This window comes from Lithobates pipiens, unplaced genomic scaffold (assembly GCF_037356315.1).
Source record: "Lithobates pipiens isolate NorthernLeopardFrog02 unplaced genomic scaffold, aLitPip1_a1.2 Scaffold_37, whole genome shotgun sequence".
NCBI lineage: Eukaryota > Metazoa > Chordata > Amphibia > Anura > Ranidae > Lithobates > Lithobates pipiens.
The window spans coordinates 8434560-8461444 of record NW_027507825.1 but is presented as its reverse complement, the minus strand read 5'-3'; the positions used below and the strand labels follow the sequence as shown (position 1 = coordinate 8461444).

General features: G+C 44.7%; 1 protein-coding gene across 1 annotated transcript in view; it reads left to right on the top strand.

Moving 5' to 3' along the window:
• Nucleotides 1-2118: 2118 nt before the first annotated feature.
• The window catches only part of LOC143956521 (melanoma inhibitory activity protein 2-like), a gene marked incomplete at its 5' end in the record, with an annotated part of 37402 nt that continues 12635 nt past the window's right edge, over nucleotides 2119-26885 (top strand). The window contains 15 exon segments of the mRNA XM_077466721.1: nucleotides 2119-2208; nucleotides 3127-3198; nucleotides 3295-3399; nucleotides 5772-5894; nucleotides 6490-6616; nucleotides 7458-7504; nucleotides 7702-7792; nucleotides 10780-10918; nucleotides 14736-14837; nucleotides 14923-14983; nucleotides 17083-17118; nucleotides 21860-21927; nucleotides 22415-22494; nucleotides 25005-25034; nucleotides 26861-26885. The exon segment at nucleotides 26861-26885 is cut by the window's right edge and continues 98 nt beyond it. Coding sequence (XP_077322847.1) covers nucleotides 2119-2208; nucleotides 3127-3198; nucleotides 3295-3399; nucleotides 5772-5894; nucleotides 6490-6616; nucleotides 7458-7504; nucleotides 7702-7792; nucleotides 10780-10918; nucleotides 14736-14837; nucleotides 14923-14983; nucleotides 17083-17118; nucleotides 21860-21927; nucleotides 22415-22494; nucleotides 25005-25034; nucleotides 26861-26885 — 1196 coding nt within the window.

Below are 26885 nucleotides of genomic sequence, written 5' to 3'. Positions count from 1 at the left end.
GCTGCAGGCTTAGTTGGTGGGCAACTCTAGGCTGGTGGGCAACTCTAGGCTGGCTGGCGGGAACTTTTGCCTCTTCACTGGCAACAATTCCGAGTGGCAGCTACGCTTCTTCCAGGCCATACTGCGGTTGCTTGATGTGGAAAGTCTGTACTTGCGAGGTCCATACTACGGAGTGTACGTATAGTGAGTGTGTACTTAAAGCCAGGTATGTCTGTATAGTAGTTCCAGCTGACTCATTAGGAGTCTACCCGTATCATAGTTTCAGCTGCTTCATCAGGAGCCTCTGTTTGTTGTGATTTCGGCCAATTTGTCATGAGTTTTCAGACCTATAGCAGCTGCCTCATTAGACTTTTGCTGAAGCGACCAAAACGGCGATAACATGAAAAGACAATTTTGTTGCAAGTTTCCACACCTATAGCAGCTTCTTCGATGTCTCCATGCCTATTGCGGCTCTGGAAACTTCATCGTAAGTCTCCACTTGTCTCATAGTGCTGGCTGCACCACTAGGCGTCTTTGCCATATTGCACTTCTTTTTTTTTTTTCCTTTTTGTCTGCCTCCTCAAGTCTCTATGCGTATCTCAGTTTTGGGGTCTCTACGCGTTTCATGTTCCGCCTGCAAGTCTCCATTCATATCGCAGTTTCAGCCTCCTCGTCATGGTTCCTGCTGTTTTCGTCAGGAGTCTCCACATGTTTTGCAATTTCCCCAGTTTTGTCAGTTCCAGATGTCTTTTGGTCTCCACACATTTCACGGTTGAGGCTGCTGCGTCAGAAATCTCAAAGCATTTAGTGGGTGCCATCCATTCTTTTAGGAGTCTCCATGTGTATCGCAGCTTCTTCAGGAGGCCTCCATGTGTACCAAGCCTCCAGCTGGTTCTGTAGGCATGGAGACATCTCTGCCCTTCCCGCAGCCATACTGTTCTCCTTCCTTCTACCCCCTGGGGGACATCACTTACCTGCTAGACAGGTAACTATTTACAGTCAGGGCTTTAAGAGTTACTTTGGCCTATTTGTGGAATTGCCTCATATTACTGTATCGCTATTGTTCTAATAATATTATACTTGTGACCCGATACTTATAATCTGTCATGATCCGGGTCAGCTCAGCAGGGGACGCGCACTGTGATTTCCCAGCAGCTAATCTGGTTTGCTATTTGTGGACCGATACTGCTTTGCATGAGGTGGTTTCAGAGGTTTTATATTGTGTGTTTCACTTGTGTTGCTGTGATTTTTATAATAAAGCCTTTTTATTCAAATTCTGTAATGGTACAGAATATATATATATATATATATATATATATATATATATATATATATATATATATATATATATATATATATATATTTATATATTTTTTTTTTATATTTTCTGTACCATTACAGAATTTTGAATAAAAAAGGCTTTATTATTAAAATAAATTTTAATTAAAATTTAAAACTTTATTATAAAATTTTTTTTATATATATATATAATTTTTTTTTTTTTTATCCCTGTTTCAGATTTCCTCTCACTTCCTGTTTGCTGAAACCATTGCTGACAAGACAGGAAGTGTGGATAATTCTATCTAAGGGGGTCTCGGATAGCAGTGCAACCCAGCAGGACTTCTAGTCCTTCTCTGCTCTGTCTAAAAAGGAAAAACTAGAACTTTTGGGGTGACCACATATACATTTAACTGCTTCAATACTTTCACCCCCTTCCTGCCCAGGCCAATTTTCAGCTTTCAGCAGTAATTTTCTTTTTTTTTGGTAGAGTGGCAAAGGTGCTGCTAGTTTGAGACACATGCTGTAGAAGGATATTGCTTCCTTCTGTCTATGTAGTGGAGACCAGTTACTGTGTAGCTGGTGTCCTATGAGCGAGGAGGACTGGTCTCCTACCCACCAGCCCCTTGTCATGTCTTCACGCTGCTGTGGAAACTTTCTGCAACACACGGAGGAACCCCATCCAATCCAGTGGCTGCTTCTATGATTGGTATGCATGTTGTGACTACCCAGAAATATTCTACAAACTAATTAATTAAATTAGATGTGTATCATATGAGTGCAGATTGGGGTAAAATATTGTGCTGAGGATTTTAGTAATGCATTCTTTATTTTTATTAGACTTTACAGGAAAACTTACAGACATCTAACAGAGAGTTGGAGGAAAATATCTCCAGACTTGAGCAGGATCTAGAAGAAGAGAAACAACGGGGGACAGAGCTGGATAATACGGTAACACATCACTGAGAATGCAGCCTATCCATTCACTAGAGACCAGTGACATCACTGAGAATGCAGCCTATCCATTGCTAAAGACCGGTGACATCACTGATAATGCAGCCTATCCATTTACTAGAGAGCAGTGACGTCACTGAGAATGCAGCCTATCCATTCACTAGAGATCAGTGACATCACTGAGAATGCAGCCTATCCATTCACTAGAGACCAGTGACATCACTGAGAATGCAGCCTATCCATTCACTAGAGAGCAGTGACGTCACTGAGAATGTAGCCTATCCATTCACTAGAGAGCAGTGACATCACTGAGAATGCAGCCTATCCATTCACTAGAGACCAGTGACATCACTGAGAATGCAGCCTATCCATTGCCTAAAGACCGGTGACATCACTGATAATGCAGCCTATCCATTTACTAGAGAGCAGTGACGTCACTGAGAATGCAGCCTATCCATTCACTAGAGAGCAGTGACATCACTGAGAATGCAGCCTATCCATTCACTAGAGACCAGTGACATCACTGAGAATGCAGCCTATCCATTCACTAGAGAGCAGTGACGTCACTGAGAATGCAGCCTATCCATTCACTAGAGAGCAGTGACGTCACTGAGAATGCAGCCTATCCATTCACTAGAGAGCAGTGACATCACTGAGAATGCAGCCTATCCATTGCTAAAGACCGGTGACATCACTGATAATGCAGCCTATCCATTTACTAGAGAGCAGTGACGTCACTGAGAATGTAGCCTATCCATTCACTAGAGACCGGTGACATCACTGATAATGCAGCCTATCCATTGACTAGAGAGCGATTACATCACTAAGAATAGGGAAACGTGGTCTTTCTGTAAATTATTATTATTATTTTTTTTTTTTTTTTACACATTAACAAATCTAACAAATGTTTTTCAGCTTTCGGAACTGAATGAGAAAATCAAAGCCTTGGAAGATAGTTTCAAAAATGAGAAGTCTTTGAAAGAAGAGGTAAGTCGTGTCGGAGGCAGTGTTTCTTGTCTTTGATGGGATAGCCTGTTGTATCGCATTGCTATTCTTGTCATGTGACCTCACTTTTTTGTACAGATCCGCACAACACAGAAAGTGTTTGAAATGACCAAAGGTCGGTTGGAGTCATCAGTACGTGATGCAGTGGAGGAGCAGGCTCACCTCCAGGAGAGCATTAAACAGGTGAGATCCGGGCGGTGGGTCTTGTAGTGGGGAGCGGCGGCGGGTCCTATAGTAGTGGTGAAGGGTGGCGGTGGGTTTTGTATGTTAATCTTAAATGTTTCTTCCAGAATTCTAAATTGCATTCTAAGCTGCCAAATGTCTGGTTTTCTTCATCTTGTGCTGCTTTATGAAGTATTAATTTCTGGTGATCCTGCCAATCTTCTGTATTGTATCCCCCTTCCTGTTCCATTCTGTCAAGGCTAAATGCAGGGGGGGCGAGTGGCTGCGTTTCTGGCAGGGGTGGGGTGAGCTTTTGCGGGTCCTGCGGGGTGGGGGGGAGAGAGATCGGCTCGGGTGGGGGTGTAATCGGCTGCTGGTTTTGCGAGGGGAGGAGGCGGATCAGCTGCGGGTCTTGCAGAGGGGGGGTGGGGGATCGGCTGCGGGTCTTGCAGAGGGGGGGGTGGGGGATCGGCTGCGGGTCTTGCAGAGTGGGGGATCGGCTGCGGGTCTTGCAGAGGGGGGGTGGGGGATCGGCTGCGGGTCTTGCAGAGGGGGGGTGGGGGATCGGCTGCGGGTCTTGCAGAGGGGGGGGTGGGGGATCGGCTGCGGGTCTTGCAGAGGGGGGGGGGTGGGGATCGGCTGCGGGTCTTGCAGAGGGGGGGTGGGGGATCGGCTGCGGGTCTTGCAGAGGGGGGGGTGGGGGATCGGCTGCGGGTCTTGCAGAGGGGGGGGTGGGGGATCGGCTGCGGGTCTTGCAGAGGGGGGGTGGGGGATCGGCTGCGGGTCTTGCAGAGGGGGGGTGGGGGATCGGCTGCGGGTCTTGCAGAGGGGGGGGTGGGGGATCGGCTGCGGGTCTTGCAGAGGGGGGGTGGGGGGATCGGCTGCGGGTCTTGCAGAGGGGGGGTGGGGGGATCGGCTGCGGGTCTTGCAGAGGGGGGGGGTGGGGGATCGGCTGCGGGTCTTGCAGAGGGGGGGGTGGGGGATCGGCTGCGGGTCTTGCAGAGGGGGGGGGTGGGGGATCGGCTGCGGGTCTTGCAGAGGGGGGGGTGGGGGATCGGCTGCGGGTCTTGCAGAGGGGGGGGTGGGGGATCGGCTGCGGGTCTTGCAGAGGGGGGGTGGGGGATCGGCTGCGGGTCTTGCAGAGGGGGGGGTGGGGGATCGGCTGCGGGTCTTGCAGAGGGGGGTGGGGGATCGGCTGCGGGTCTTGCAGAGGGTGGGGGGTGGGGTGGGGGATCGGCTGCGGGTCTTGCAGAGGGGGGGGTGGGGGAACGGCTGCGGGTCTTGCAGAGGGGGGGGGGTGGAACGGCTGCGGGTCTTGTGGGGTGGGGGGATCGGCTGCGGGGGGGGGGGGTCGGCTGCGGGGGTCTTCGGGGGGGGGGGGGGTGGGGGGGTCGGCTGCGGGTCTTGCAGAGGGTCTTGCAGAGGGGGGGGTGGGGGATCGGCTGCGGGTCTTGCAGAGGGGGGGGTGGGGGATCGGCTGCGGGTCTTGCAGAGGGGGGGGGGGTGGGGATCGGCTGCGGGTCTTGCAGAGGGGGGGTGGGGGTTCGGCTGCGGGTCTTGCAGAGGGTGGGGGGGGTGATCGGCTGCGGGTCTTGCGGGGGGGGGGTGATCGGCTGCGGGTCTTGCGGGGGGGGGTGATCGGCTGCGGGTCTTGCGGGGGGGGTGATCGGCTGCGGGTCTTGCGGGGGGGGTGATCGGCTGCGGGTCTTGCGGGGGGGGTGATCGGCTGCGGGTCTTGCGGGGGGTGATCGGCTGCGGGTCTTGCGGAGGGGGTGATCGGCTGCGGGTCTTGCGGGGGGGGGGGGGTCGGCTGCGGGTCTTGGTGGGGGGGGGGGGGGGGGGGGAGTGGCAGTCTGCAGTTGTGAAGTCAGTCGGTCTTTGACATCACAGGCTGAACAAGCCCCCTTGACTAGCCCTTTCAGGAGTGATTGTGACTGCAGCACATGGCATCAAAGGATTGAGGGGCTGACACGCCCCTGCTTTTCTAGTAGTGATTGACAGCAGTTCCTGGCAGCAAAGATGAAAGAACAAATATATCACTGGCTCTGGCCTATATACTGCAGACAGAAGCATGCCCCCTATTTGTCTCAGCAATGTGGAAAGGGGGTGCTATGGTGGTCACATGACCATTCTGCAAAACTGAAATATATAAAAAAAAAAAAAAAAAAAAAAAAAAAGAAAAATTTTTCTTTTGCTGCAGTTGGATGAATGTAGATAATGTTGGCTGTTATGTTTATCAACCTCGTGCTGCACGTTGTCAAACAAGTCATTGCCAATTTTGGGACCGATCTGTTTGTTGTGTTGGTTAAATGTTGACAATATCACTTGGGGGGGGGGGGGGGGGGGGTACACAACACGTACCTGACGTATGCCATTGTCTGTTACTTTTGCAGCTGTCGAAGGAAGCGGAGGGCTGGGAGGAAAGGTTCAGTGAACTCTCGGAGAACTCCAGGATGCTGAGCTCATCAGTGCAGGTTATGCAGGAAGACCTGAGCAACAAACAGAGCCAGGTCAAGGTGGGTACTGTATAGTGTCGGTACAGTTCTGTGCTTCCAATGTTTGCTGATCTATGCAAATGGTATAGAAACTGAAGACTTGGCAGCTATCAATTTTGGGATTAATAAAGTATTCGGAAAATAAAAATCCAGTGTGTACATAACAAAAAAAAAGGGAGGTGTGTGTATATGTATGTATGTATGTGTTTTTTTTTTTTTTTTTCTTCTTCTTTTGAGACTGTATCACCAGGGGAGTAATTGGCTGTATAATATTAGACTATATTTGCACTGTACTCTGAGTAGAGGAGGCAGACATAAGTCGCTGATTTAGTTACAGGGTGAATGTCCAGCAGTCCATTTTATGCACTCCTAATTAGGACAGGTGTGCAATTCAGTTTGGTCTGAAGTACAGTGCTGAGATACCGTCAGGTGGCTAAGACTGAGGGAAGATGGTCACACAATGTATACTGCTTAACTTCAGAGGAGGTCTGGGAACGAGCAGAGTGACTGGATCACAAAAATTACAGAACAGAATTACAAATATTTTGTCAGATTAAAAGTTTCAAATATACTGAATATTGACCAGCCAATCATCTGACCTGTTTTTCCTTCACAGTCTCTTATTGACAGTTTGCTGAAAATGAAGGATTGGAGCTCAGGGGTGGAAGAAATCAACAAAGATGACGATGAGGATGGCATGCTTTCCAGTATCCACTGGGATTTTGAAAATGGAGAGCCTTTAGGTAAGAAGCATTGTTCCTGCCATCCACCCCCCCCCCCCCCCCCCCCCTCCTTCCTTGTATTTTTTGTATCTTTAAGATTTTGTTTCCAGAATAAAAAAGTAACATCAAGGGCGAAGTGAGTTTCTTCAAATACCATCTAGGACCCACAGTATACTTGTTTCCCCATTTCCTCTATTAGTCAAAACCATGTGTAAGCTCCATGTTGGCTGGTGTCAGAGCTTACCCAGGGTTGATAATGTCCTACTCGTGCAACATTATTTAAGCTGCCCCATGGGAGAAGGTCACATGTTCCCTCCCTGGTCAGAAGCAGTAAGTATCTTGCAAGAGCTTAAACAGAGTGGTTAGGAAGTGCAGCAACGGGTGTGGTTTGGCGAATGGGTGTTGTAAGAGATCATTGCTGTACTCTGGGCACAAACTTCCAATTGTATATTTAACCAAAATGGAGCAAAGAAGATCATTTTATTGTTATGGTTTAAATATGCCATTGCTGGACCCGCTAGCGTTGCCGTTCCCACTAGCAGGGCCCTCGATGGCTTTGAGAGAAAAATCAATCCCCTCTGGCTGATCAGTGTACCCCCATTTTATTTTATTTTTTTTAAAGGCGTTTTGTACACTACTGCTGTACAGAACACCTCCAGTTTGCCTTATTTTGCTTTGAATTTTACAGAAACTTAAAGCAGCAGCAGATTGACAAGGAAAGGTCTTTTTAATTACATTACAACCGTGTAGCCTGTATAGAAATTGTATATGTTGTTTTTATATTTTTTATTTGCCTTTTTTTTTTTTCCCCCATTAAAGTTGAGTTACCCTTTTAAGTACACATGTTTTTGTTACTTTTTAGGAGATCCTCAGAAACAAACTATAAAGAAGCTAATCTTTGCTGCAAAGGTGAGATTTATAGAATTACATTCAGCATCTTTTTGAGATGTGTGTTTTTATTTATTTATTTTTAATTATGGGAGAGAATATGACTGGAGACAATTTTTTTTTTTTTTTTTTTTAATCTATTTCAGCGTTCCTCTTATAACCTGTTTACAGTATTTTTGATTGTCCATCTTTGAGTTGTTGTTTTGTGCTCTTTTTAGCTGAATGCATCTTTGAAAAGCGTTGAATCGGAGAAGAAGCAGTTATACGAGAACCTGTCAGATGAAGTGAAGGCCAAAGAGCATTTTTCAGGTAAAGAAAAAATCCTGCTTACAGGATATATATATATATATATATATATATATACACTTTTTTTTATTTTTTATTCTCCTACGGGAGGGAAATGTTTAGGTTGACATGCTCCCTGTTCATTATTATTATATATATATATATATATATATATATATATATATATATATATATATATATATATATATATATATATATATAAAAAAAAATTTTTTTTTTTTCTCCATCTCTCTTGTGGTTCAACCAGAACCAGGGTTGCAGCTACAGCCATGATCCTGGTGATTCTGCACATGGTAAAAGTGATACAGTTGCCTGATCACTTTCACAGGCGGAGGAACAGAGTCCCCTCTTCCTGCTGCTGCCGCCTTTACTGGGCTCTACGGTCCCATCAGGGAAGCCCGGTAAAGATACGAATGGTTCGGGTTGCAATCCTGGGAAGAATGGAAGTTCCCGCTCCTCTCTGTGATGTCAGAAACTGGAAGCAACAAGAATTTCATCACTTCTGGTTTTCGTTTGTTTCTCTGATGCTTTGGAGGCCAGAGGAGAGCTATTTGGGGTTCTTATAGACCCCAGATCTCCTCCTAAAGAGGACCTGTCATGGCCTGTGTTATCAAAGCACCCACCTGCAAATTCAAACACAACCGTAGGTCCCCTACGCATATGTAACTGGTGATTGCACAACACATGTGAGGTATCGTCACAAAGTTCAGAGCGAGAATGGCGATTCTTGTGTAAACTTTTTTTTTGTCACCTGTGGAGATTTTCAGGTACCGCCGTTTGACGCCATTCCACAAGCGTACGCACATTCGATCCAGGACTGCTGCTATAGCCACACTGTCAGCTGGAGCTCCTATCAAGGACAGTGAAAGGGTTTTGGTTCACAGTACCATGGTGTGGAGATGTGATTGGGATCAGATTAGTTTATTTTTATTTATTTTTTCCTCTACTGGGGTACTGTGCACCAAAATTCTCTCGCCACCCTAGATAGGATCTCCAGCTTATAAAGTGGATATGGCAGCAGTCCTGGATCAAATGGCGCCGCCGCTGTGCTTGATGCACGCCGACAGTTCACAGGCACAGGAAAACGTGCTTGAGGTCAACATGTTTCAGAGGGCGCAGCCTCCTTTCTCAAGTCCCCTGGAACATGTAGTCATAGCAACAGTTCAGTTGTTTTCCTGTGCATGTGAACTATCGGCGTGCATGATCTAAGCACAGCGCCGGCTGTATTCAATCCAGGGCTATTGCCATATCCACACTGCCAGCTGGAGCTCCTATTAAGGGCGGTGAGTATTTTGGTGCACAATACCATGGAGGAGAGATGTGATTGAGCTCTCATTCACTTATTATTTTTTCCTTTTTTTTTTTTTTAATTTTATTTTTTCACCATCTCCCAACCATGGTACTGTGCGCAAAATCCTCTAACCACCCTTGATGGGAGCTCCAGCTGACAGTTCACATGCTTAGGGAAACGTTCTTGAGGTCAACGGGTTTCAGAGGGCACAACCCCCTTTTATCAAGTCTCTGGAACATGTAGTCATAGCAACAGCTCACACACCCCATCAGCAGCCAGCTGCTTGCATCACATGACCCCCCCAAGAACATTTTCCTGTGTATGTGAACTGTCAGCGTGCATGAGATCAAGCACTGCTGACATATCCACACTGTCAGCTGGAGCTCCTTTTAAAGATTTGGGGCAAAGTATCATAGAGGGTGTAGAGGGGGAGTTGTGATTGATAAGCTCTAATTCTTTTGCTTCTTGGGAGTGCGTTTTTATCATAAAATTAAAGTGTATTGCACCAGAACCCGTGCGCTCTTCTCTCCTTATTTGTAAAAAAAAAAAAACATTTAAAGTGATTGCTATTTATTTATTTATTTATTTTTTCCCGCAAAAAGGTGCATTTGAAAACCACTGCAAATATTTTGTGACAAATAAAAAGTGCTACACCCACAATTTTATTCTCTAGGGCAGAGGTCATCAACCCCCGGTCCCTGGCCCACTACCGGGCCGTGGCCCTTCTGCAGGTGGGCCGCGGGTGCGGGCGGCCGCAAGACACATGCTGGGCTACGGGTATGAAAGCGGTGGATGGAAGAAGCGAGCCGAGCGGGCGGGCAAGCAGAGATGATATCTCTCTCCGCCCCCTCTGCATCACCTGTCTTCCGCCCTCAAAGTCAGTCTGTGTCGGAGGTGCAGCGGGAGCAGAGAGATGACGCTCTCCCCCGGCTCCTCGTGTGTGAAAACTTATGCTGATTCCTTGTTCAGCGGCGCAGATTGCCTGCCCCCCAGACAGCTAATCAGGGGTGGCAGAAGGGTGGAGCCAGAGACTGAGAGCCGAAGGAGTCCCGGACCCCCCTCTGCCAGATGAGGCCAGCTGCAGCATGAGGAGAGAGACACCCTGCAACATCCAGAGGGGCGATCCCACAGAGATGTGACATCATCAATGACAGGTGAGCTGTGTGTGGGAGTACAGGTGAGGTGTGCTGGGACCTGTAGTCACCCCCTCAGCTGTCTGCCTGACATACCACAAGGGGCGCTCCACATCTGGTGACAGCAACGTGGCAGGTGGCAATCCACGTCTTGTGGCAGGCAGTGTGGCAAGTGACATTCCGCTTCTAGTGACAGGCAGCGTGGCAAGTGACTATGCAAATCTAGTAGCAAGCGACAGTAGTAAGTGACACACTCAAGGGCTCCCACTGATTCTACAGTATGGCGAGTTAAACTATTTCATTTATTACTGCAATGTAATAACAGAAATAATACGGTTTTCATCCACACAGCCGGTCCCCGGTGCCAAAAAGGTTGGGACCACTGCTCTAGGGCCTCTGGCAGATTACACATCTCCTTTTTTTTTTTATACGTAGCTCATCTGTCTATTTTAGTTGTTTTGTTTGCCTTGCTCCTTTTTGGTTTTGTTGGGCTTTTTCCTAAACTGTAAGTCGTAGCACCTCGAAATACAATAATTTCCCATCTAGGTGAATTTCTGCCTTTTCAGAATGTATCACCAATCTCCACAACACAAACCAGACCCTGTCTCTGGAGAAAAGGCAGCTGGAGGAGGAGGTGGATAAGATGAAGCAGAAGATGAGCGTCATGATGGAGGTGTACCAGGAAAACGAGAGAAAACTGCACAGGTGGGGGGGAGTGAACTTCTCCTTTTTTAAAAGTAAAATTCAGACTGAACTCTTTTGCACACTTGTATACATCTTTGCATATTTCCAGCAAAGTTTTGCATAAAAACAGGGATTCTTGGTTGTCATATATGCATTACGTGTACAAGCTAGTCAAGTGCCCAAAGTGATCCATTGCCGGCCAGTCCCTACTCTTCTCCAAATGCCAAATACTTGCTTATAGCATACTTTTGGTGATATATACAGGGAATTGTACTGGGTATAAACCTTCGACAGTTGTTTGTTATTTTTATTGAAAAAAAATAAAAAATTCCTATACTTGCCTGTTCTGTGCAATCTTTTTGCACAAAGCAGCCCCATGCACAAAGCAGCCCCAATCCTCTTCTTCTGGGTTCCCCTCCCGGCGCTCCAGGTCTCTCCTCCTCCTCCATCGGGTGCCCACACAGAAAGCCGCTTTCCCTGGGGGCACCTATGCAGGCTCGCTCCCGAGTCCTGCTGCTGCGTCCATTGATGCAGATAGCGGGATTTGGCCCCGCTCCCGTTTTTTTTTTTTTTTCACAGGATTTGATTGGTAGCAGACAGGGTCCGTTTGTTCCCCATTCGTCTAGCTGATCGGATGGCAGTTTGGGTGTAAACGGACAGGCGGTCTGTTTACATCCGACCGCCCATAGGGGAGAACGAGCTGTGTCTGCATATGGGGAGAAGACATGGACCAGCCATTGGATCAGTGGACAGATTCCCCGCTGAGCAGGTGGAGTCTGCCCCAGGTGGGAGGGGCCTTACCCATTTAGCACATGATGTGTTTATATACTGTATATGTAAGCCATTTGGATCTGATCATAGATATCTCTTGCATTTCTCCATATAACTGACCCTTATTGGGTCATTTTTCACTTTTACCAAATAATAATAATATTATTATTATTATTATTATTATTATTCCCAAATAAGCTGCGCTATACTGATCCGATAAATGCTATGTGAAGCAAATGAGTGAATAAATAAAGCATGAATCAAAAAAATATTAACAAAGTGCAGACAGGGAAATGCATATACTAATGTTCAAATATTAGTCCATCATCCCATCAACAAAAAACGTTTTGCTTGTAATCTCCAACGTGTTTTAAACACACCACACCGATATAGGAAAAGTGTCATCAGAGTTTGCAGGAAAAAAGAGGACTCCCACCATCAACACTACTGCCGCTTACCAGCTACACTGATCCCATCTCAGAGACCAGAGATCGCCAAATCAAAACGCTTCCTCTGAGTCAGGACTGCATGGAGGGTGTATCCTCTTTAAGCGCTTGGTTCAAATGGTTAGAAGAATCCTACGGCCACACCGCTTATTCCAATGGTTAGAAAAATCCTACGGCCACACCGCTCATTGCCCAGCACATATAATAACGAAAGGAATCGCCATAGTGTGATATAGTCACGAAATTTAATATAATAAAAAAGATTGCACTTACATCAAGTAGAAAAAAACTTTGCTTTGTAAAACAAAAAAATTCGCCGGCCGGCTTAGTAACGCTGCCCGTCGCTTCCGGGTCCAGCGTAGATCGCGGTGACGTCAGTACGTCGCTCCTCCCTACGCCGTTTCGTTATAGGTAACGTCTTCCAGGGGCACAGGCGGCGTACTGACTCACCGCATTAAATAGCACTGTGTACAATTAACTCCGCCCCGCTCTGAGCTTCCATTGACCATGTCAGTTAAGGGCAAGATTCCCTATAATGTGGGCGGAAATGAGATCACTTCCGCCCCATGTGATCAGCTGTAATGAGATCACGTCCGCCCCATGTGATCAGCTGTAATGAGATCACTTCCGCCACATGTGATCAGCTGTAATGAGATCACTTCCGCCCCATGTGATCAGCTGTAATGAGATCACTTCCGCCACATGTGATCAGCTATATTGTAAACAACATCGGCCATATTAAATCTAAAAGTAACCATATTAGATCTGGGCAAAAATTACTTTATATCAAACCGAACGCCAGGATATGCATTGACCTTGCGGCCAGCACATTCAAATCAATAGGCATATCGGAGCAAGGGAAAATAATTAATTTGAGACAAAAAGACAATCTACAAATTATTATTATTGACTATAGTAAAAATAACTACTCACAGTGAATAAAAACTCCACCCTCTTGACCTGCTGGACTAGGCAAAGTTAACATGGCCTCTGGCTAGCAGGAGGACTGCGGGTGCCTTTCAGTATGTTTATCATGCAGCACATCAGTAGTTCTCAAATTCAGTTCTCAAGTACCCCCAACGGGCCATGTTTTCAGGTTTTCCTTTACTTTGCACAGCTGCTTTAAATCAATATCGATGACCTGGTATTGATGAGAATATATATATATATATATATATATATAATTTTTTTTTTTTTTTTTTTCAAATCTAAGGGGCGTTTCCAAAACATGGCCAGTAGGGGGTACTTGAGGACTGGGGTTGAGAAGCACTGCAGTACAGGACATGGGTGATATTCATAGACCTGGGTAAAAGGCTGCTACCTTCAGGTGATTGGACACTGGCAAAGCATTTGGACCCAGCCCCCCCCCCCCCCCCCCCTTCTGACCTGATGGAGCCCTATACAGGAGTTCTCACTATTTCTGTAGCCCTGGGAATGATCGCTATTGTCTTTAGGGGTGGTAAACCTTGGTTATAAAATCTGAACTAAGCCCATATATATGTAATGTTTACTTATCTCTCTCTCTCTCTAAAGCTCTAAGTGTTTTTTCTCTCTGGTGCTTCATTCCTCTGTTATTGGCTTGTGTCACTTCTGAGAAGGTTTTTCTGACTCTAGAGATTAAATTTGTGATGGGGGAGGGTGCACAGCACACAGATGCTCTATTCAGAACACAGCTCTGTATCCTTCCCTAACTCGTGTGGGGGGGGGGGGGGGGGGTGCCTTTCCTCCAATGAGCTCTCATACACTGTAACTGCAGCTCTCTGCCCACTCCTCTGTGACACTTGCAGATGTACTGTGTTTTCCCACCCACAAAAAAAAATAAGCCCTAGTTAAAGTGGTTGTATAATCCACTCTATTACAGAATTATATAATGTACAGTGTTTGTTTCTGTAATATAATTGTGCCAAATGCCTTCGGTACAGCACCTCTCGGCGCTCAGCTGACGTCTCGCTGCTGTCTTTCTCTTCTCCCAGCTGTCGGGATCTTGCGCCCCCCTCTCCTCTGCAGTGCTTGGAGTGGGGAAGAGCACTCTGGCGGGTCACAGAAGCACCCAGCTGCACTGTAACAAAGATAAAATTGTGCCAAATATATTACAGAAACACACATTGTAGAATTATATAATACTGTAATAGTGGATTATAGGATTTTACATCCATTTTAACTCTGTTCACACTGGGGATTCCGGACAGGCAGGGAGGGAGGGGGGAGGGAAGACCACACATTACATAAGACCTTCCCTGAAAATAAGCCCTACCGTGTCTTTTGTTGCCAAAATTAATAGAAGACCCTGACTTATTTTCAGGGAAACACGGGTAGAAGGATTTTTAACACAATTCTGTCCTTTTTGAAGGGCTGTAGAGAAGACTTCAGATAAACAGGTACAACTTAAATGTATCACCTGAGGCCAGTCACTTTGCTGTGTGTATGAGAGGGTTTACAATCGCTTTAGGCGAGAACTATAAGTCCGGCTCTCGCTGCGTCATTAGGCGTAGATGTTATGGTAAATGAAATGGTCAGGCTTTGGCTACACCACTTAATGCTGTAGTATGGAGGCGGAGTGTTTGCTATGTAGGAACTTTAAAAAACAATAAAAATAAGATTTTCTGTCCATTTGTGTTCAGGAAGCTGACCGTACAGGAGAGGGAGCGCGTACAGAAGGAGGCCAAACTCAGTAAAGCAGATGAGAAAGTTATCATGGCCGACAGCGAGCTCGTTTCCGTCAAGTAAGTCTTGGCATTGTGTCCGGTAAATTGTCCCTCCTCCCTGTTGGGCCTTTCAGTGCTTACCCAGTGTCTCTTCCTTTTCCAGGGCACGACTGACTGAACTGGAAGAGGAAACGGAGCGGAGTGTCGCCTCCTATCAGACGCAGGTCAGGATTTTGAAGCTTTAAAACTTTACATAAAAAAAAAAAAAAAAATACTGCAAGGCGGGTTAATCAAATCGTGAACTGCCCAGGAGGAACTTTGGTCCAACTTTTCTTTAGTGGTCACATGATCTGGGCACTCACTCTATAAGGAGGAATACAGCAGAACTCCCTAGTGGGCCATTCAATTCCCCACCTCTCTTCAGCATATGCTAAGCATACCTTAATACCCCCTTGCCGCTCCATTTAAAGCGTGCCACTTATTTGCCCACACCCCCCCCCCCGCTGTCACTGATCTCTTTAACATACGAGAACCAATCAGAGTGGTTCTGATCACATGATCGTTACGACAGTGATCACACATAGGCTGAAGGCTTCCTTGATGCATTTGGAATGGCAATGCCTTCTATTTAAGGCCCCTTTCACACTTGTGCGACTTATCCTGCAACTTGAGAAATGCAAAGTCGCATGACATGTCCTACCCCATGATTTCCAATGGGTACCATTCATATCTGTGCGACTTCAAAGTAGTCCCTACACTACTTTGATCCGACTGTGATGCCACTTGAGGTCCATAGACACCAAGATTACACAGGTATTGCCTCAAGTCGTGTCAAAATCACGTCCGTCGCGTGACTTTCAGGCTGCACAAGTGTGAAAGGGGCCTAATGCGGAACTAAAGCTCTGCTTATGGCACTCTGTGAACAGGACCCAGCTACCTACTCACAGCGATTCTTGGACTGGAAACTTAGCTGCTCATGCGAAGCTTGGCTTACAGCTGCCGGGCTGGTGACGGGATGGCTAGCTTCTGCACATGTGCAGGAATGACGTCCTCTAGCACCGATCAATGAAGATGGGCAAAAGGTGAATAATCCTCCCTTTAGTTCTAATTTAATACTGCAATTGTCAGATACAATTATAGTGTTTAAAACAGTAATTTGTTAATAATAAAAAAAAATACTGGTGTATATAATAAATTTTTTGAGCATTTGTCAGCCTAGAATAAAAAAACTGTAGAGTTTAAGTAAATCTGTGTACAAAATAAAAGCCTCATAAAAGTTATTGAAGTATACAATTTAGTTATAGTTATTGCCAAGTTAAACACTGCATGCTGATGCTGCTAAATTATTATTATTATTTTATATATATATATATATATATATATATATATATATATATATATATAATATAATATAATATATTTGGAAGATTCAGACATACTTGGTTCTGTCCATCTTTCTCTCCTTGCTTTCCTTTTATATCGGGGGGGTCTCCAAACTTTCTAAAGAGGGGGCCAGTTTACTTACCCTCTGACTTTATGGGAGGCGGCCGCACTGTGGTCATTGGGATTAGAAAAGGTCCCGACATCGGTGGGAATAAACAATGCAACATCTTTGGTGTCAGTGGGGAGGGATTGGGCCATATCGTTGGTGTCATTGGGAGGAATTGGGTCCTATCATTGGCGTCCTTGGGCCCAATTGTGCCCCATCGTTGGTGTCAGTGGGAGGAATTGTACCCCATCATTGGTGTCGGTGGGAGGAAGTGTGCCCCTTTACTGGTCTCAGTGGGAGGGACTTATGGCCCATTGTTGATATCAGTGGAAGAAATGGTGCCCAAGGACCTGATAAATGCAAGCGAAGGGTCACATCTGGCTCCCAGAACGGAGTTTGGAGACCACAACTTTTATATGAATGGTCTCCAAACTGCAGCCCACAGGCATAATGCAGCCCTTTGCCTCCATTTATCCAGCCCTTGGGGCAATGTTTCTACCGCTGATAAGAGGCGCACTATTCCTCCCACTGACCCCAACAATGGGGTACTATTCTTTCCCATCTTTGGTGGCAGTGGGAACTAATTCCCCCACTGACGCTAGGGTCCTTTTTTTCTTTACCCCCATTGACCACCACATTTTTATACTCCCACTGGCAAAAGTCCCCCCCCCCCCCTCCCCCTCCAAAGTCTGAAGGACCATAAACCGGCCCTTTCATTAGAAAGTTTGTAGACCCCCCCTCCTTTTTATTTATCTGATCGCTGTACTACCTTCGTACCCTCATCATTGTGCTTCCCTAATATCTCTATCATTTTATTTTTATTTTTTTCTTCAGGTCGGATCATATGAAAAGAAAGCTTATGATAACTGGGTGAGTGTCTGTCCTTCTTCTCTTTTTTTATTTTTATTTTTTTTCCCTTTTGTTTTTGACATATATACAGTTGTGCTCAAAAGTTTGTATACCCTGGCATAAATTGTTAAATTTTGGCATTTATATTGAAAATGTGACTAATCATGCCAAAAAACTGTCTTTTGTTTATGGATAGTAATCGAATTAAGCCATTTTTTATTTACATAGTTTTTCGGCTCCTTTTTAAATCCGAATGATAACAGAAATGGCCCTGATAAAGTTTACATACCCTAGAATGTTTGGACTTGGTACAGACAGAAGGTGGCACACACAGGGTAATTATGGCAATGAAAGGTTAATTTCTCACATTTGCGACTTTTTAAAATCACAGTTGGTGTCTGTGTATAAATAGTCAATGAGTTTGTTAGATCTTACATGGATGCACTAAGCAGACTAGACACTGTGCCATGAGGAGGTAGAAAAGAACAATCCAAAAGACCTGCGTAACAAGGTAATGAAACTTTACAAAGATGGAAAAGGATATAAAGATATCCAAAGCCTTAAATATGCCAGTTAGTACTGTTCAGTCACTTAATAGAATGGAAATTTTAGGGATCTCTTGATACCAAGCCAAGGTCAGGTAGATCAAGAAAGATTTCAGCCACAACTGCCACAGGAATTGTTTGGGATACAAAGAAAAACCCCACAGGAGAAATAGACTGCTCTGGAAAAAGATGGTGTGGTTGTTTTTAAGGAGCACAACACGATGATGCCTGAACAAAAAAGAGCTACATGGTCAAGTTGCCAGAAAGAGAAGCCTTTACTGTACAAGTTCCACAAAAAAGCCTGGTTACAATATGCCCAACACCTTGACATGCATCATTGGGCTTTTTTTTGTGGCATTGGCGCAGTAAAGGCTTCCTTCTGGCAGCTCAACCATGCAGCTATTTTTTGTTCATGTCGTTGAATTGTGCTCCTTAAAAATAACCAAGCTGTCTTTTTGGAGAGCAGCTTGTATTTCTCCTGAGGTTACCTGTGGGAGGTTTTTCTTTGTATCCTGAGCAATTCTTCCGACAGTTGTGACTGCAACCTTTCTTGGTCTACCTGACCTTGGCTTGGTATCAAAAGAGCCCTGAATTTTCCACTTCTTAATAAGGGATTAAACATTACTGACTGGCATATTCAAGGCTTTGGATATATTTTTATATCCTTTTCCATCTTTATAAAGTTTCATTACCTTGTTATGCAGGTCTTTTGACTGTTCTTTTCTACCTATTCATTGCTCAGTATCTAACCTGCTTAGTGCATCCATGTGAGAGTGAACAAACTCGTTGACTATTTATACACAGACACGAATTGTGATTTAAAAAGCCACAAATGTGTGAAATGCCATTTTAACCTGTGTGTGTGTGTGCCACCTTCTGTGTCTGTACCAAGGCCAAACATTCCAGGGTATATAAACCTCATCAGTGCCATTTGGGTGATTTCTGTTATGTTTTAAAAAGGATTCCAAAAAACATGTGATAGTAGATGGCTTCATGCGGTTGCTATGCTTAAAGCGGGAGTCCATCGGGACTCCGCGTTTTTTTATTTTTTTATTTATTTTTTTTTTTTAAAGCCAGCAGCTACAAATACTGCAGCTGCTGACTTTTAAAATAGTGACACTTACCTGTCCAGCGCGCCCGCGATGTCGGCACCCGAAGCCGATCTCTAGGTCGCCTGTCGGGTCCTGCCGCCGCCATCTTGGGTATGGGAATCAGGAAATGGAGCCTTTCGGCTTCATTTCCCGGTTCCCTACTGCGCATGCGCAATAAGGACGCTCCCCGCTGCCTCTGGGATCTGTGTGTTTCCCAGCAGGCAGCGGGGCACTTGCGGGAAGGGGCGGGCACTTGCGGAAAGGGGCGTAAGTTACGCCCCTTTCCGCAGAGAGCTATCCCGGAAGTGGGTGCAGTTACCTGGATTATCCAGGTAACTGCACCCCCCTCCCCCCTGAAAGGTGCCGATTGTGGCACCGGAGGGGGGAGGGTTCCGATGAGCGGAAGGTCCACTTTAGGGTGGACCTCCGCTTTAAATAGAAGACATGATTAGCCATATGTTCAATATAAATGGCAAAATTTTGCAATTTCTGCCAGGGTGTGCAAACTTTTAAGCAGGACCGTATCTTTATTATTTGTTTCTTGTACTATGAGGGACACTGAGGTTTTTTTTTTGTTTGTTTTTTCCCCCTTCCCCCTTCAGGATATACTGTCACCTACAAGAAAATTTAGACACTTGCATTCAAACTGTAGGCTGGCCCATGATAACCCCACCTAATACTAGCATGCTTCAGTTGTTTTCTAGTGTCCTAGGAGGATGGACGTCTTTTCTTCAGGTTCTCAGAGGCTGCTTCCCATAAGGTCCATTATCGGACATGGAAGGCATAGTTATTTTGGGCTTCCACTACATGAGGTTTCTCAGGTTGAACTAATATTCTTCCTGTACCTAGTCCAAACCAGTATTTGTTTCAGAGGTTCTTGGCCTCCCTAAATAGGACCTTTTTTGTATAGGGGATCTCTAATGTAGCTCCTTCCTTCTGTTCCCCTACAACCCCATGGAATCTGAATCTAGTTGCATAGTTAGTAAGGTTGAATAAAGACACCAGTCCATCCAGTTCAACCTGAGTGAGTGTCTACAATTGTCCCTATCCCTGTACATTGCACATTCACATCGCTCCCTACCCTCAAGGATCCAACAATCCAAGGTGCCCATTCATATACTAGGGACCAATTTTGTACAGAAGTCAATTAACCTACCTGCATGTCTTTGTAGTGTGGGAGGAAACCGGAGTACCCGGAGGAAACCCACACAGGCACAGGGAGAACATGCAAACTCCAGGCAGGTAGTGTCGTGGTTGGGAATCAAACCAGCGACCCTTTTTACTGCTAGGTGAGAGTGCTAACCCCTACACCACTGTGCCGCCCTAATCTAGTTCTCTTTGCATTTCAAAAGCAGGCAATTGGTGACTTTTTTACCCTCAATATTCACTCACAAGGTTGGTATTATTCTCCTCCAAGGCTGGTGTCTGAACGGTTGGCCTTATCTTGCAAGAAACCCTTTCTGGTTTTGCATAGAGACGAGGTGGTGTCGATGCCCAGGACTTCCTTTAAAAGCGCGATATTCTTCATGGACTCGTTCCCTTATCCCTCCATCTGGCTCCAGTTCACCAAATGGAACTTTCCTTTCATCGTCTGGTTATAGTTCAAGCTGTGAGATTCTCTCTCCACCATTGAATCTTTCATGAAGACTGAAAGAAAGACTGTCTTTCTGGATGTAATCTGAAAGGGTGCACCAGCTTCTTGTTGCACCATCTGTAGTTGGCTCTTAGACATCATCCAAGCCTCTAGTCTCAATGGTCCATCACTCCTGTCAAGGCACGCTCTACTAGATCTGTGAGGTCTTCTTAGGCTTTTCAGCATCAAGTAACTGTTTCCCAGATTTGCATGTCTGCCACCTGGTCTTCTGTGCCCACATTTTCCAACGACTTGTTAAAGCTTGTGGTTGGAGGACAGTAAAAACAGGCAGCCAAGCTGCATTTTTGCTGCCCTCCCTCCTTATGCTACAGTGGCAGCCAGATGGGGGGGGGGGGGGGACATACTGCTATGCTTCACAGCTGTGGTAAAAATGATACCCCCATCACTCTAATGCCCGCCAAACGCAACCCATTCAACCCATGTTTGCAACACATTCACACACTCAAAACACATGGGGAAGAGGAGACGTTTCCTCTTTACTGCCTGTCAAATGCTCATGAAAAACCAATCCACCATGGATCACTTTTTAGAGGGGCAGCAAAGTATTCAACTTCCTTTTCTTGCAGTCTATTGAGGGACAGAGGTGTATTGTTGTTGGTGGTAGGAGGGGTTATTCCGTAGCCTATCCATTCACGAGAGAGCGGTGACATCACTGAGAATGCAGCCTATCCGTTCACTAGAGAGCGGTGACATCACTGAGAATGTAGCCTATCCGTTCACTAGAGACCAGTGACTGAGAATGCAGCCTATCCAATCATTCGAGACCAGTGACAGGCTGCATTCTCAGTGATGTCACTGGTCTCGAATGATTGGATAGGCTGCATTCTCAGTGATATCTATTCACTAGAGAGCGGTGACATCACTGAGAATGCAGCCTATCCATTCACTAGAGACCAGTGACATCACTGAGAATGCAGCCTATCCATTCACTAGAGACCAGTGACATCACTGAGAATGCAGCCTATCCATTCACTAGAGACCAGTGACATCACTGAGAATGCAGTCTATCCATTCACTAGAGACCAGTGACATCACTGAGAATGCAGCCTATCCCTTCACTAGAGACCAGTGACATCACTGAGAATGCAGCCTATCCAATCATTAGAGACCAGTGACATCGCTGAGAATGTAGCCTATCCATTCATTAGGCTGCATTCTCAGCGATGTCACTGGTCTCTAATGATTGGATAGGCTGCATTCTCAGTCACTGGTCTCTAGTGAATGGATAGGCTGCATTCTCAGTCACCGCTCTCTTGTGAATGGATAGGCTGCATTCTCAGCGATGTCACTGGTCTCTAGTGAACTGATAGAGACCAGTGACATCACTGAGAATGCAACCTATCCGTTCACTAGAGACCAGTGACTGAGAATGCAGCCTATCCAATCATTAGAGACCAGTGACATCACTGAGAATGCAGCTTATTTTGGCTCATTGTGTAACATTCTGATGTAATCTTAAATTTGTTTTTTAGCTCACTGCAAGAGCAGCAGAAAGATATTTGAGTGATGTGAAGATCGAAACCTTACATCTGCGACAGAAGTGAGTACTCAGCAGATCTTACTCTGATCTCCCAAGCCTATGACGGCATCAGCAGGCTTGTCCATTTCTAGCAGAGGCAGCTGCTGGGGGAGGGTCGGTGCCTATTGATGTAGTCACACCCCCAGAACTATGTCTCTCAAGAGCCTTTCCCTGCACAGTGTAGAGACCATCAAGAAATGTGCAAGTTTTGTAGATGTACAGGGAAACTATTCACAGCACTTCACTTTTTCCACATTTTTGTTATGTTACAGCCTTATTCCAAAACTGATTCAATTCATTATTTTCCTCAAAAGTCTACAAACAATCCCCAATAATGACAACGTGAAAAAAACTTTACGGATGCACTGTACCAAATAGATTTTTATTTTTTTTATTTTGTTTGCCCAGACAACTTTTGAACATGTTCAAAAAATGCTTACACACTTTTTTGCACACATTTAGATTGTAGTAAGGCTCTAATGTTGTATTTCATCTTTGGCTTGTGTAGATTAACAGAGGCAGAGTATAAACAGGAACTCCTGGAGAAGGACCCATTTGCTCTGGATGTGATCCAAGCCATCGGGAGAGGTAAATGTCTGAATGATGTCACGGGGGGGAAATCCACTTCCAATGATGTCACCCAGGAGAGCGATCCTCACTATAGTGTGTGTGTGTGTGTGTGTGTGTATGTGTGTATATATATATATATGTGTATATATATATATATGTATGTGTATATATATGTATATGTATATATATATGTATATGTGTGTGTGTATGTATATGTATATATATATGTATATGTGTGTGTGTATGTATATGTATGTATATATATATATATATATATATATATATATATATATATATAATTTATTTATTTATTACACCCCTCACATTTTTGTAAATATTTTCTTCTATCTTTTCACGTGACAACACTGAATAAATGCCACTTTGCTACAATGTAAAGTAGTGAGTGTACACCTTCTATAACTGTAAATTTGTTGTCCCCTCAAAATTAACTCGACACACAGCCATTAATGTCTAAACCGCTGGCAACAAAAGTGAGTACACCCCTATGTGAAAATGTCCAAATTGGACCCAATTAGCCATTTAAATGGTCTCAGGTGTGTTAAATTTGGTGTTATCGCTCTCACTCTCTTATACTGGTCACTGGAAGGTCAACATGGCACCCCATGGCAAAGAACTCTCTGAGGAGCTGATAAAAAAAGAATTGTTGCTCTACATAAAGATGGCCTAGGCCAGTGATGGCGAACCTTGGCACCCCAGATGTTTTGGAACTACATTTCCCATGATGCTTAACTACACTGCAGAGTGCAAGAGCATCATGGGAAATGTAGTTCCAAAACATCTGGGGTGCCAAGGTTCGCCATCACTGGCCTAGGCTATAATAAAATTGCCAGGACCCTGAAACTGAGCTGCAGCACGGTGGCCAAGACCATATAGCGGTTTAACAGGACAGGTTCCCCTCAGAACAGGCCTCGCCATGGTCCACCAAAGATGCTGAGTGCACGTGCTCAGCGTCATATCCAGAGGTTGTCTTTGGGAAATAGACATATAAGTGCTGCCGGCATTGCTGCAGAGGTTGAAGGGGTGGGGGGGGGGTCAGCCTGTCAGCGTTTAGACCATACGCTGCACACTGCATCAAATTGGTCTGCATGGCTGTCGTCCCAGAAGGAAGCCTCTTCTAAAGATGATGCACAAGAAAACCTGCAAACAGTTTGCTGAAGACAAGCAGACTAAGGACATGGATTACTGGAACCATTTCCTGTGCTCTGATGAGACCAAGATAAATGTATTTGGTTCAGATGGTGACAAGCGTGTGTGGGGGCAACCAGGTGAGGAGGACAAAGACAAGTGTGTCTTGCCTACAGTGAAGCATGGTGGTGGGAGTGTCATGGTCTGGGGCTGCATGAGTGCTCCTGGCACTGGGGGGCTACAGTTCATTGAGGGAACCATGAATGACAACATGTACTGTGACATACTGAAGCAGAGCATGATCCCCCTCCCTTCAGAGACTGGACCGCAGGGCAGTATTCCAACATGATAACCACCCCAAACACACCTCCAACACCACCACTGCCTTGCTAAAGAAGCTGAGGGTAAAGGTGATGGACTGACCAAGCATGTCTCCAGACCTAAACCCCATTGAGCATCTGTGGGACATCCTCAAACAGAAGGTGGAGGAGCGCAAGATCTCCAACATCCACCAGCTCTGTGATGTCATCATGGAGGAGGGGAAGAGGACTCCAGTGGTGACCTGTGAAGCTCTGGTGACCTCCATGCCCAAGAGGGTGAAGGCAGTGCTGGAAAATAATGGTGGCCACACAAAATATTGACACTTTGGGCCCAATTTGGACATTTTCACTTAGGGGTGTACTCACTTTTGTTGCCAGCGGTTTAGACATTAATGGCTGTGTGTTGAGTTATTTTGAGGGGACGGCAAATTTACACTGTTATACAAGCTGTACACTCACTACTTTACATTGTAGACAAGTGTCATTTCTTCAGTGTTGTCACATGAAAAGATAGAAGAAAATATTTACAGAAATGTGACTGAGGGGTGTAATTACTTTTGTGTGTGTGTGTATATGTATAATATATGTGTGTGTGTGTGTGTGTGTGTGTGTGTGTGTGTATATATATATATGTGTGTGTGTGTGTGTGTGTGTATGTATGTATGTAGAGAGAGAACCTCTGCTTTAGCGCACCTTGTGTGTTTCTCGCCATGCCCTTGCTGCTCCCATCCCCCCCCCCCCCCCCATGGTGTGACTTGTGAGGTCATTCATTATTGCTCACACGCAGCGTTGGACAGGAACATTGGCAGAGGCGAGACTAGGAAATCCAAGATGGTGCCAGCATCGCTGGGTAGATGAGTGGCATCGCAGCATGTTTTTTGGGACTTAAAATTTGATGGAGAGAAATTTTTGGGTTTTCATTTTACTATGTCTATCCCCTTTTCATTGACATGTTTTCTGTGCAGCTGTAAGTGCAACGCCCCCTTTACTCTGAACGCTCAGTGATATGGAGAAGATTTTACTTTGGTATATTTAACATGTGTCGTATTTTTCTCCTGGTAGCTTACGCAGACGCCTTTATTAACCACCCAGGTATCAATGTTTATATTGCTGTCCTCATTTCATGGAACATACGCCATCAGCCCGTAGTTGTCTTGTCTTCTATGACATCATATAGACCATAATCATAGGAACATGCATCCCTAATGTAACACTTTCCTGGTTGGGATACGAAGTCGTCATAGCAGCCAATCCGATTGCTTTTATTTTGTCACCTGCAGCAGAAAAATGGTAGCCGATTGGCTGTTAAAGGAGGAGCACAGACTTGGTTATACATTAATTAAATATAGCTATGGGTGGGTGTACTCCTGTCTTTTTATTTTTTATTTTATTAACACTTTAATTACATTTAGTTATATTTATTATATATATATATAAATAAATGAATAAAAATATATATATATATATATATAAATAAATATATATATTAAATAAATAATAATAAAAAAATATATATATATATATATTAAATAAATAATAATAAAAAAAAAAAATATATATATATATATATATATATATATATATATATATATTAAATAATAAAAAAAAAAAAAAATATATATATATATATATATATATATATATATATATATATATATATATATATATATATATATATATATATATATATATATATATATTTATTTATTACCTTGTTTCCCCGAAAATAAATAAGACCTAGCGTGATTGTCTGTGATGGTTGCAATATAAGCCCTACCCTGTTTCCCCAAAATACGCCCTACCCTGAAAATAAGACCTACAATGACTTTAAGTAGGGCTTATTTGGAGGGTAGGGCTTATATTGCAGCCATCACCAACAATCACGCTAGGTCTTATTTTCGGGGGAAACAGGGTATATATACACACACACCATCTCCCAAAAGTGAGTACACCCCTCACATTTTTGTAAATCTTTTCTTCTAACTTTTCATGTGATGACACTTTGATACAATGTAAAGTAGTGAGTGTACAGCTTGTATAACAGTGTAAATTTACTGTCCCCTCAAAATTAACTCAACACACAGCCATTAATGTCTAAACCGCTGGCAACAAAAGTCAGTACACCTCTAAGTGAAAATGTCCAAATTGGGCCCAAAGTGTCAATATTTTGTGTGGCCACCATTATTTTCCAGCACTGCCTTAACCCTCTTGGGCATGGAGGTCACCAGAGCTTCACAGGGTGTCACTGGAGTCCTCTTCCCCTCCCCCATGATGAGATCACGGAGCTGGTGGATGTTAAGGATCTTGCGCTCCTCTCCCTTCCATTTAAGGATCCCCCACAGATGCTCAATAGGGTTTAGGTCTGGAGAAATGCTTGGTCAGTCGATCACCTTTACCCTCAGCTTCTTTAGCAAGGCAGTGGTGGTCTCGGAGGTGTGTTTGGGGTCCTTGGTAAATGATTAGATCTTTGGAGACTGACATTTTAAAGTGAGTTCACCTGAAATGAAAAGCTACATTGCAACAAAGATCTACTAATGTTCTCCCCTATATATAGGAAGATCCCCGCACTTGTATAGGAATTTAGATGATGTTTATGTAACTTTTTGCATATTTGCTGTATTTGAGTCGCCATTTTGGGTAAAAGGAACATAAAAAGTTGACGAAAATTTGATATACAGGACAGGAAGTCGCCTGTGCGCTGTAAAATCTCACCCCAGAGTAGCTCATATTCTCGGCATTATCCATTCATTCGGAGCCATTAGCTGTCTTGTGATGTTTATTTGCCATCCAGTGTAGTGCATAGTTTTGTGTCTTTTCCAGTTCTAAGTTCTCATTCACATCTACTGAGCTGTGATGGAAATGATATCTGTACTTTGTAGTCAGAGGTTCTACCATTTCACGTCTTTCAATGTTTCTAGAGAGCTCACCGTATGGATTGTCACC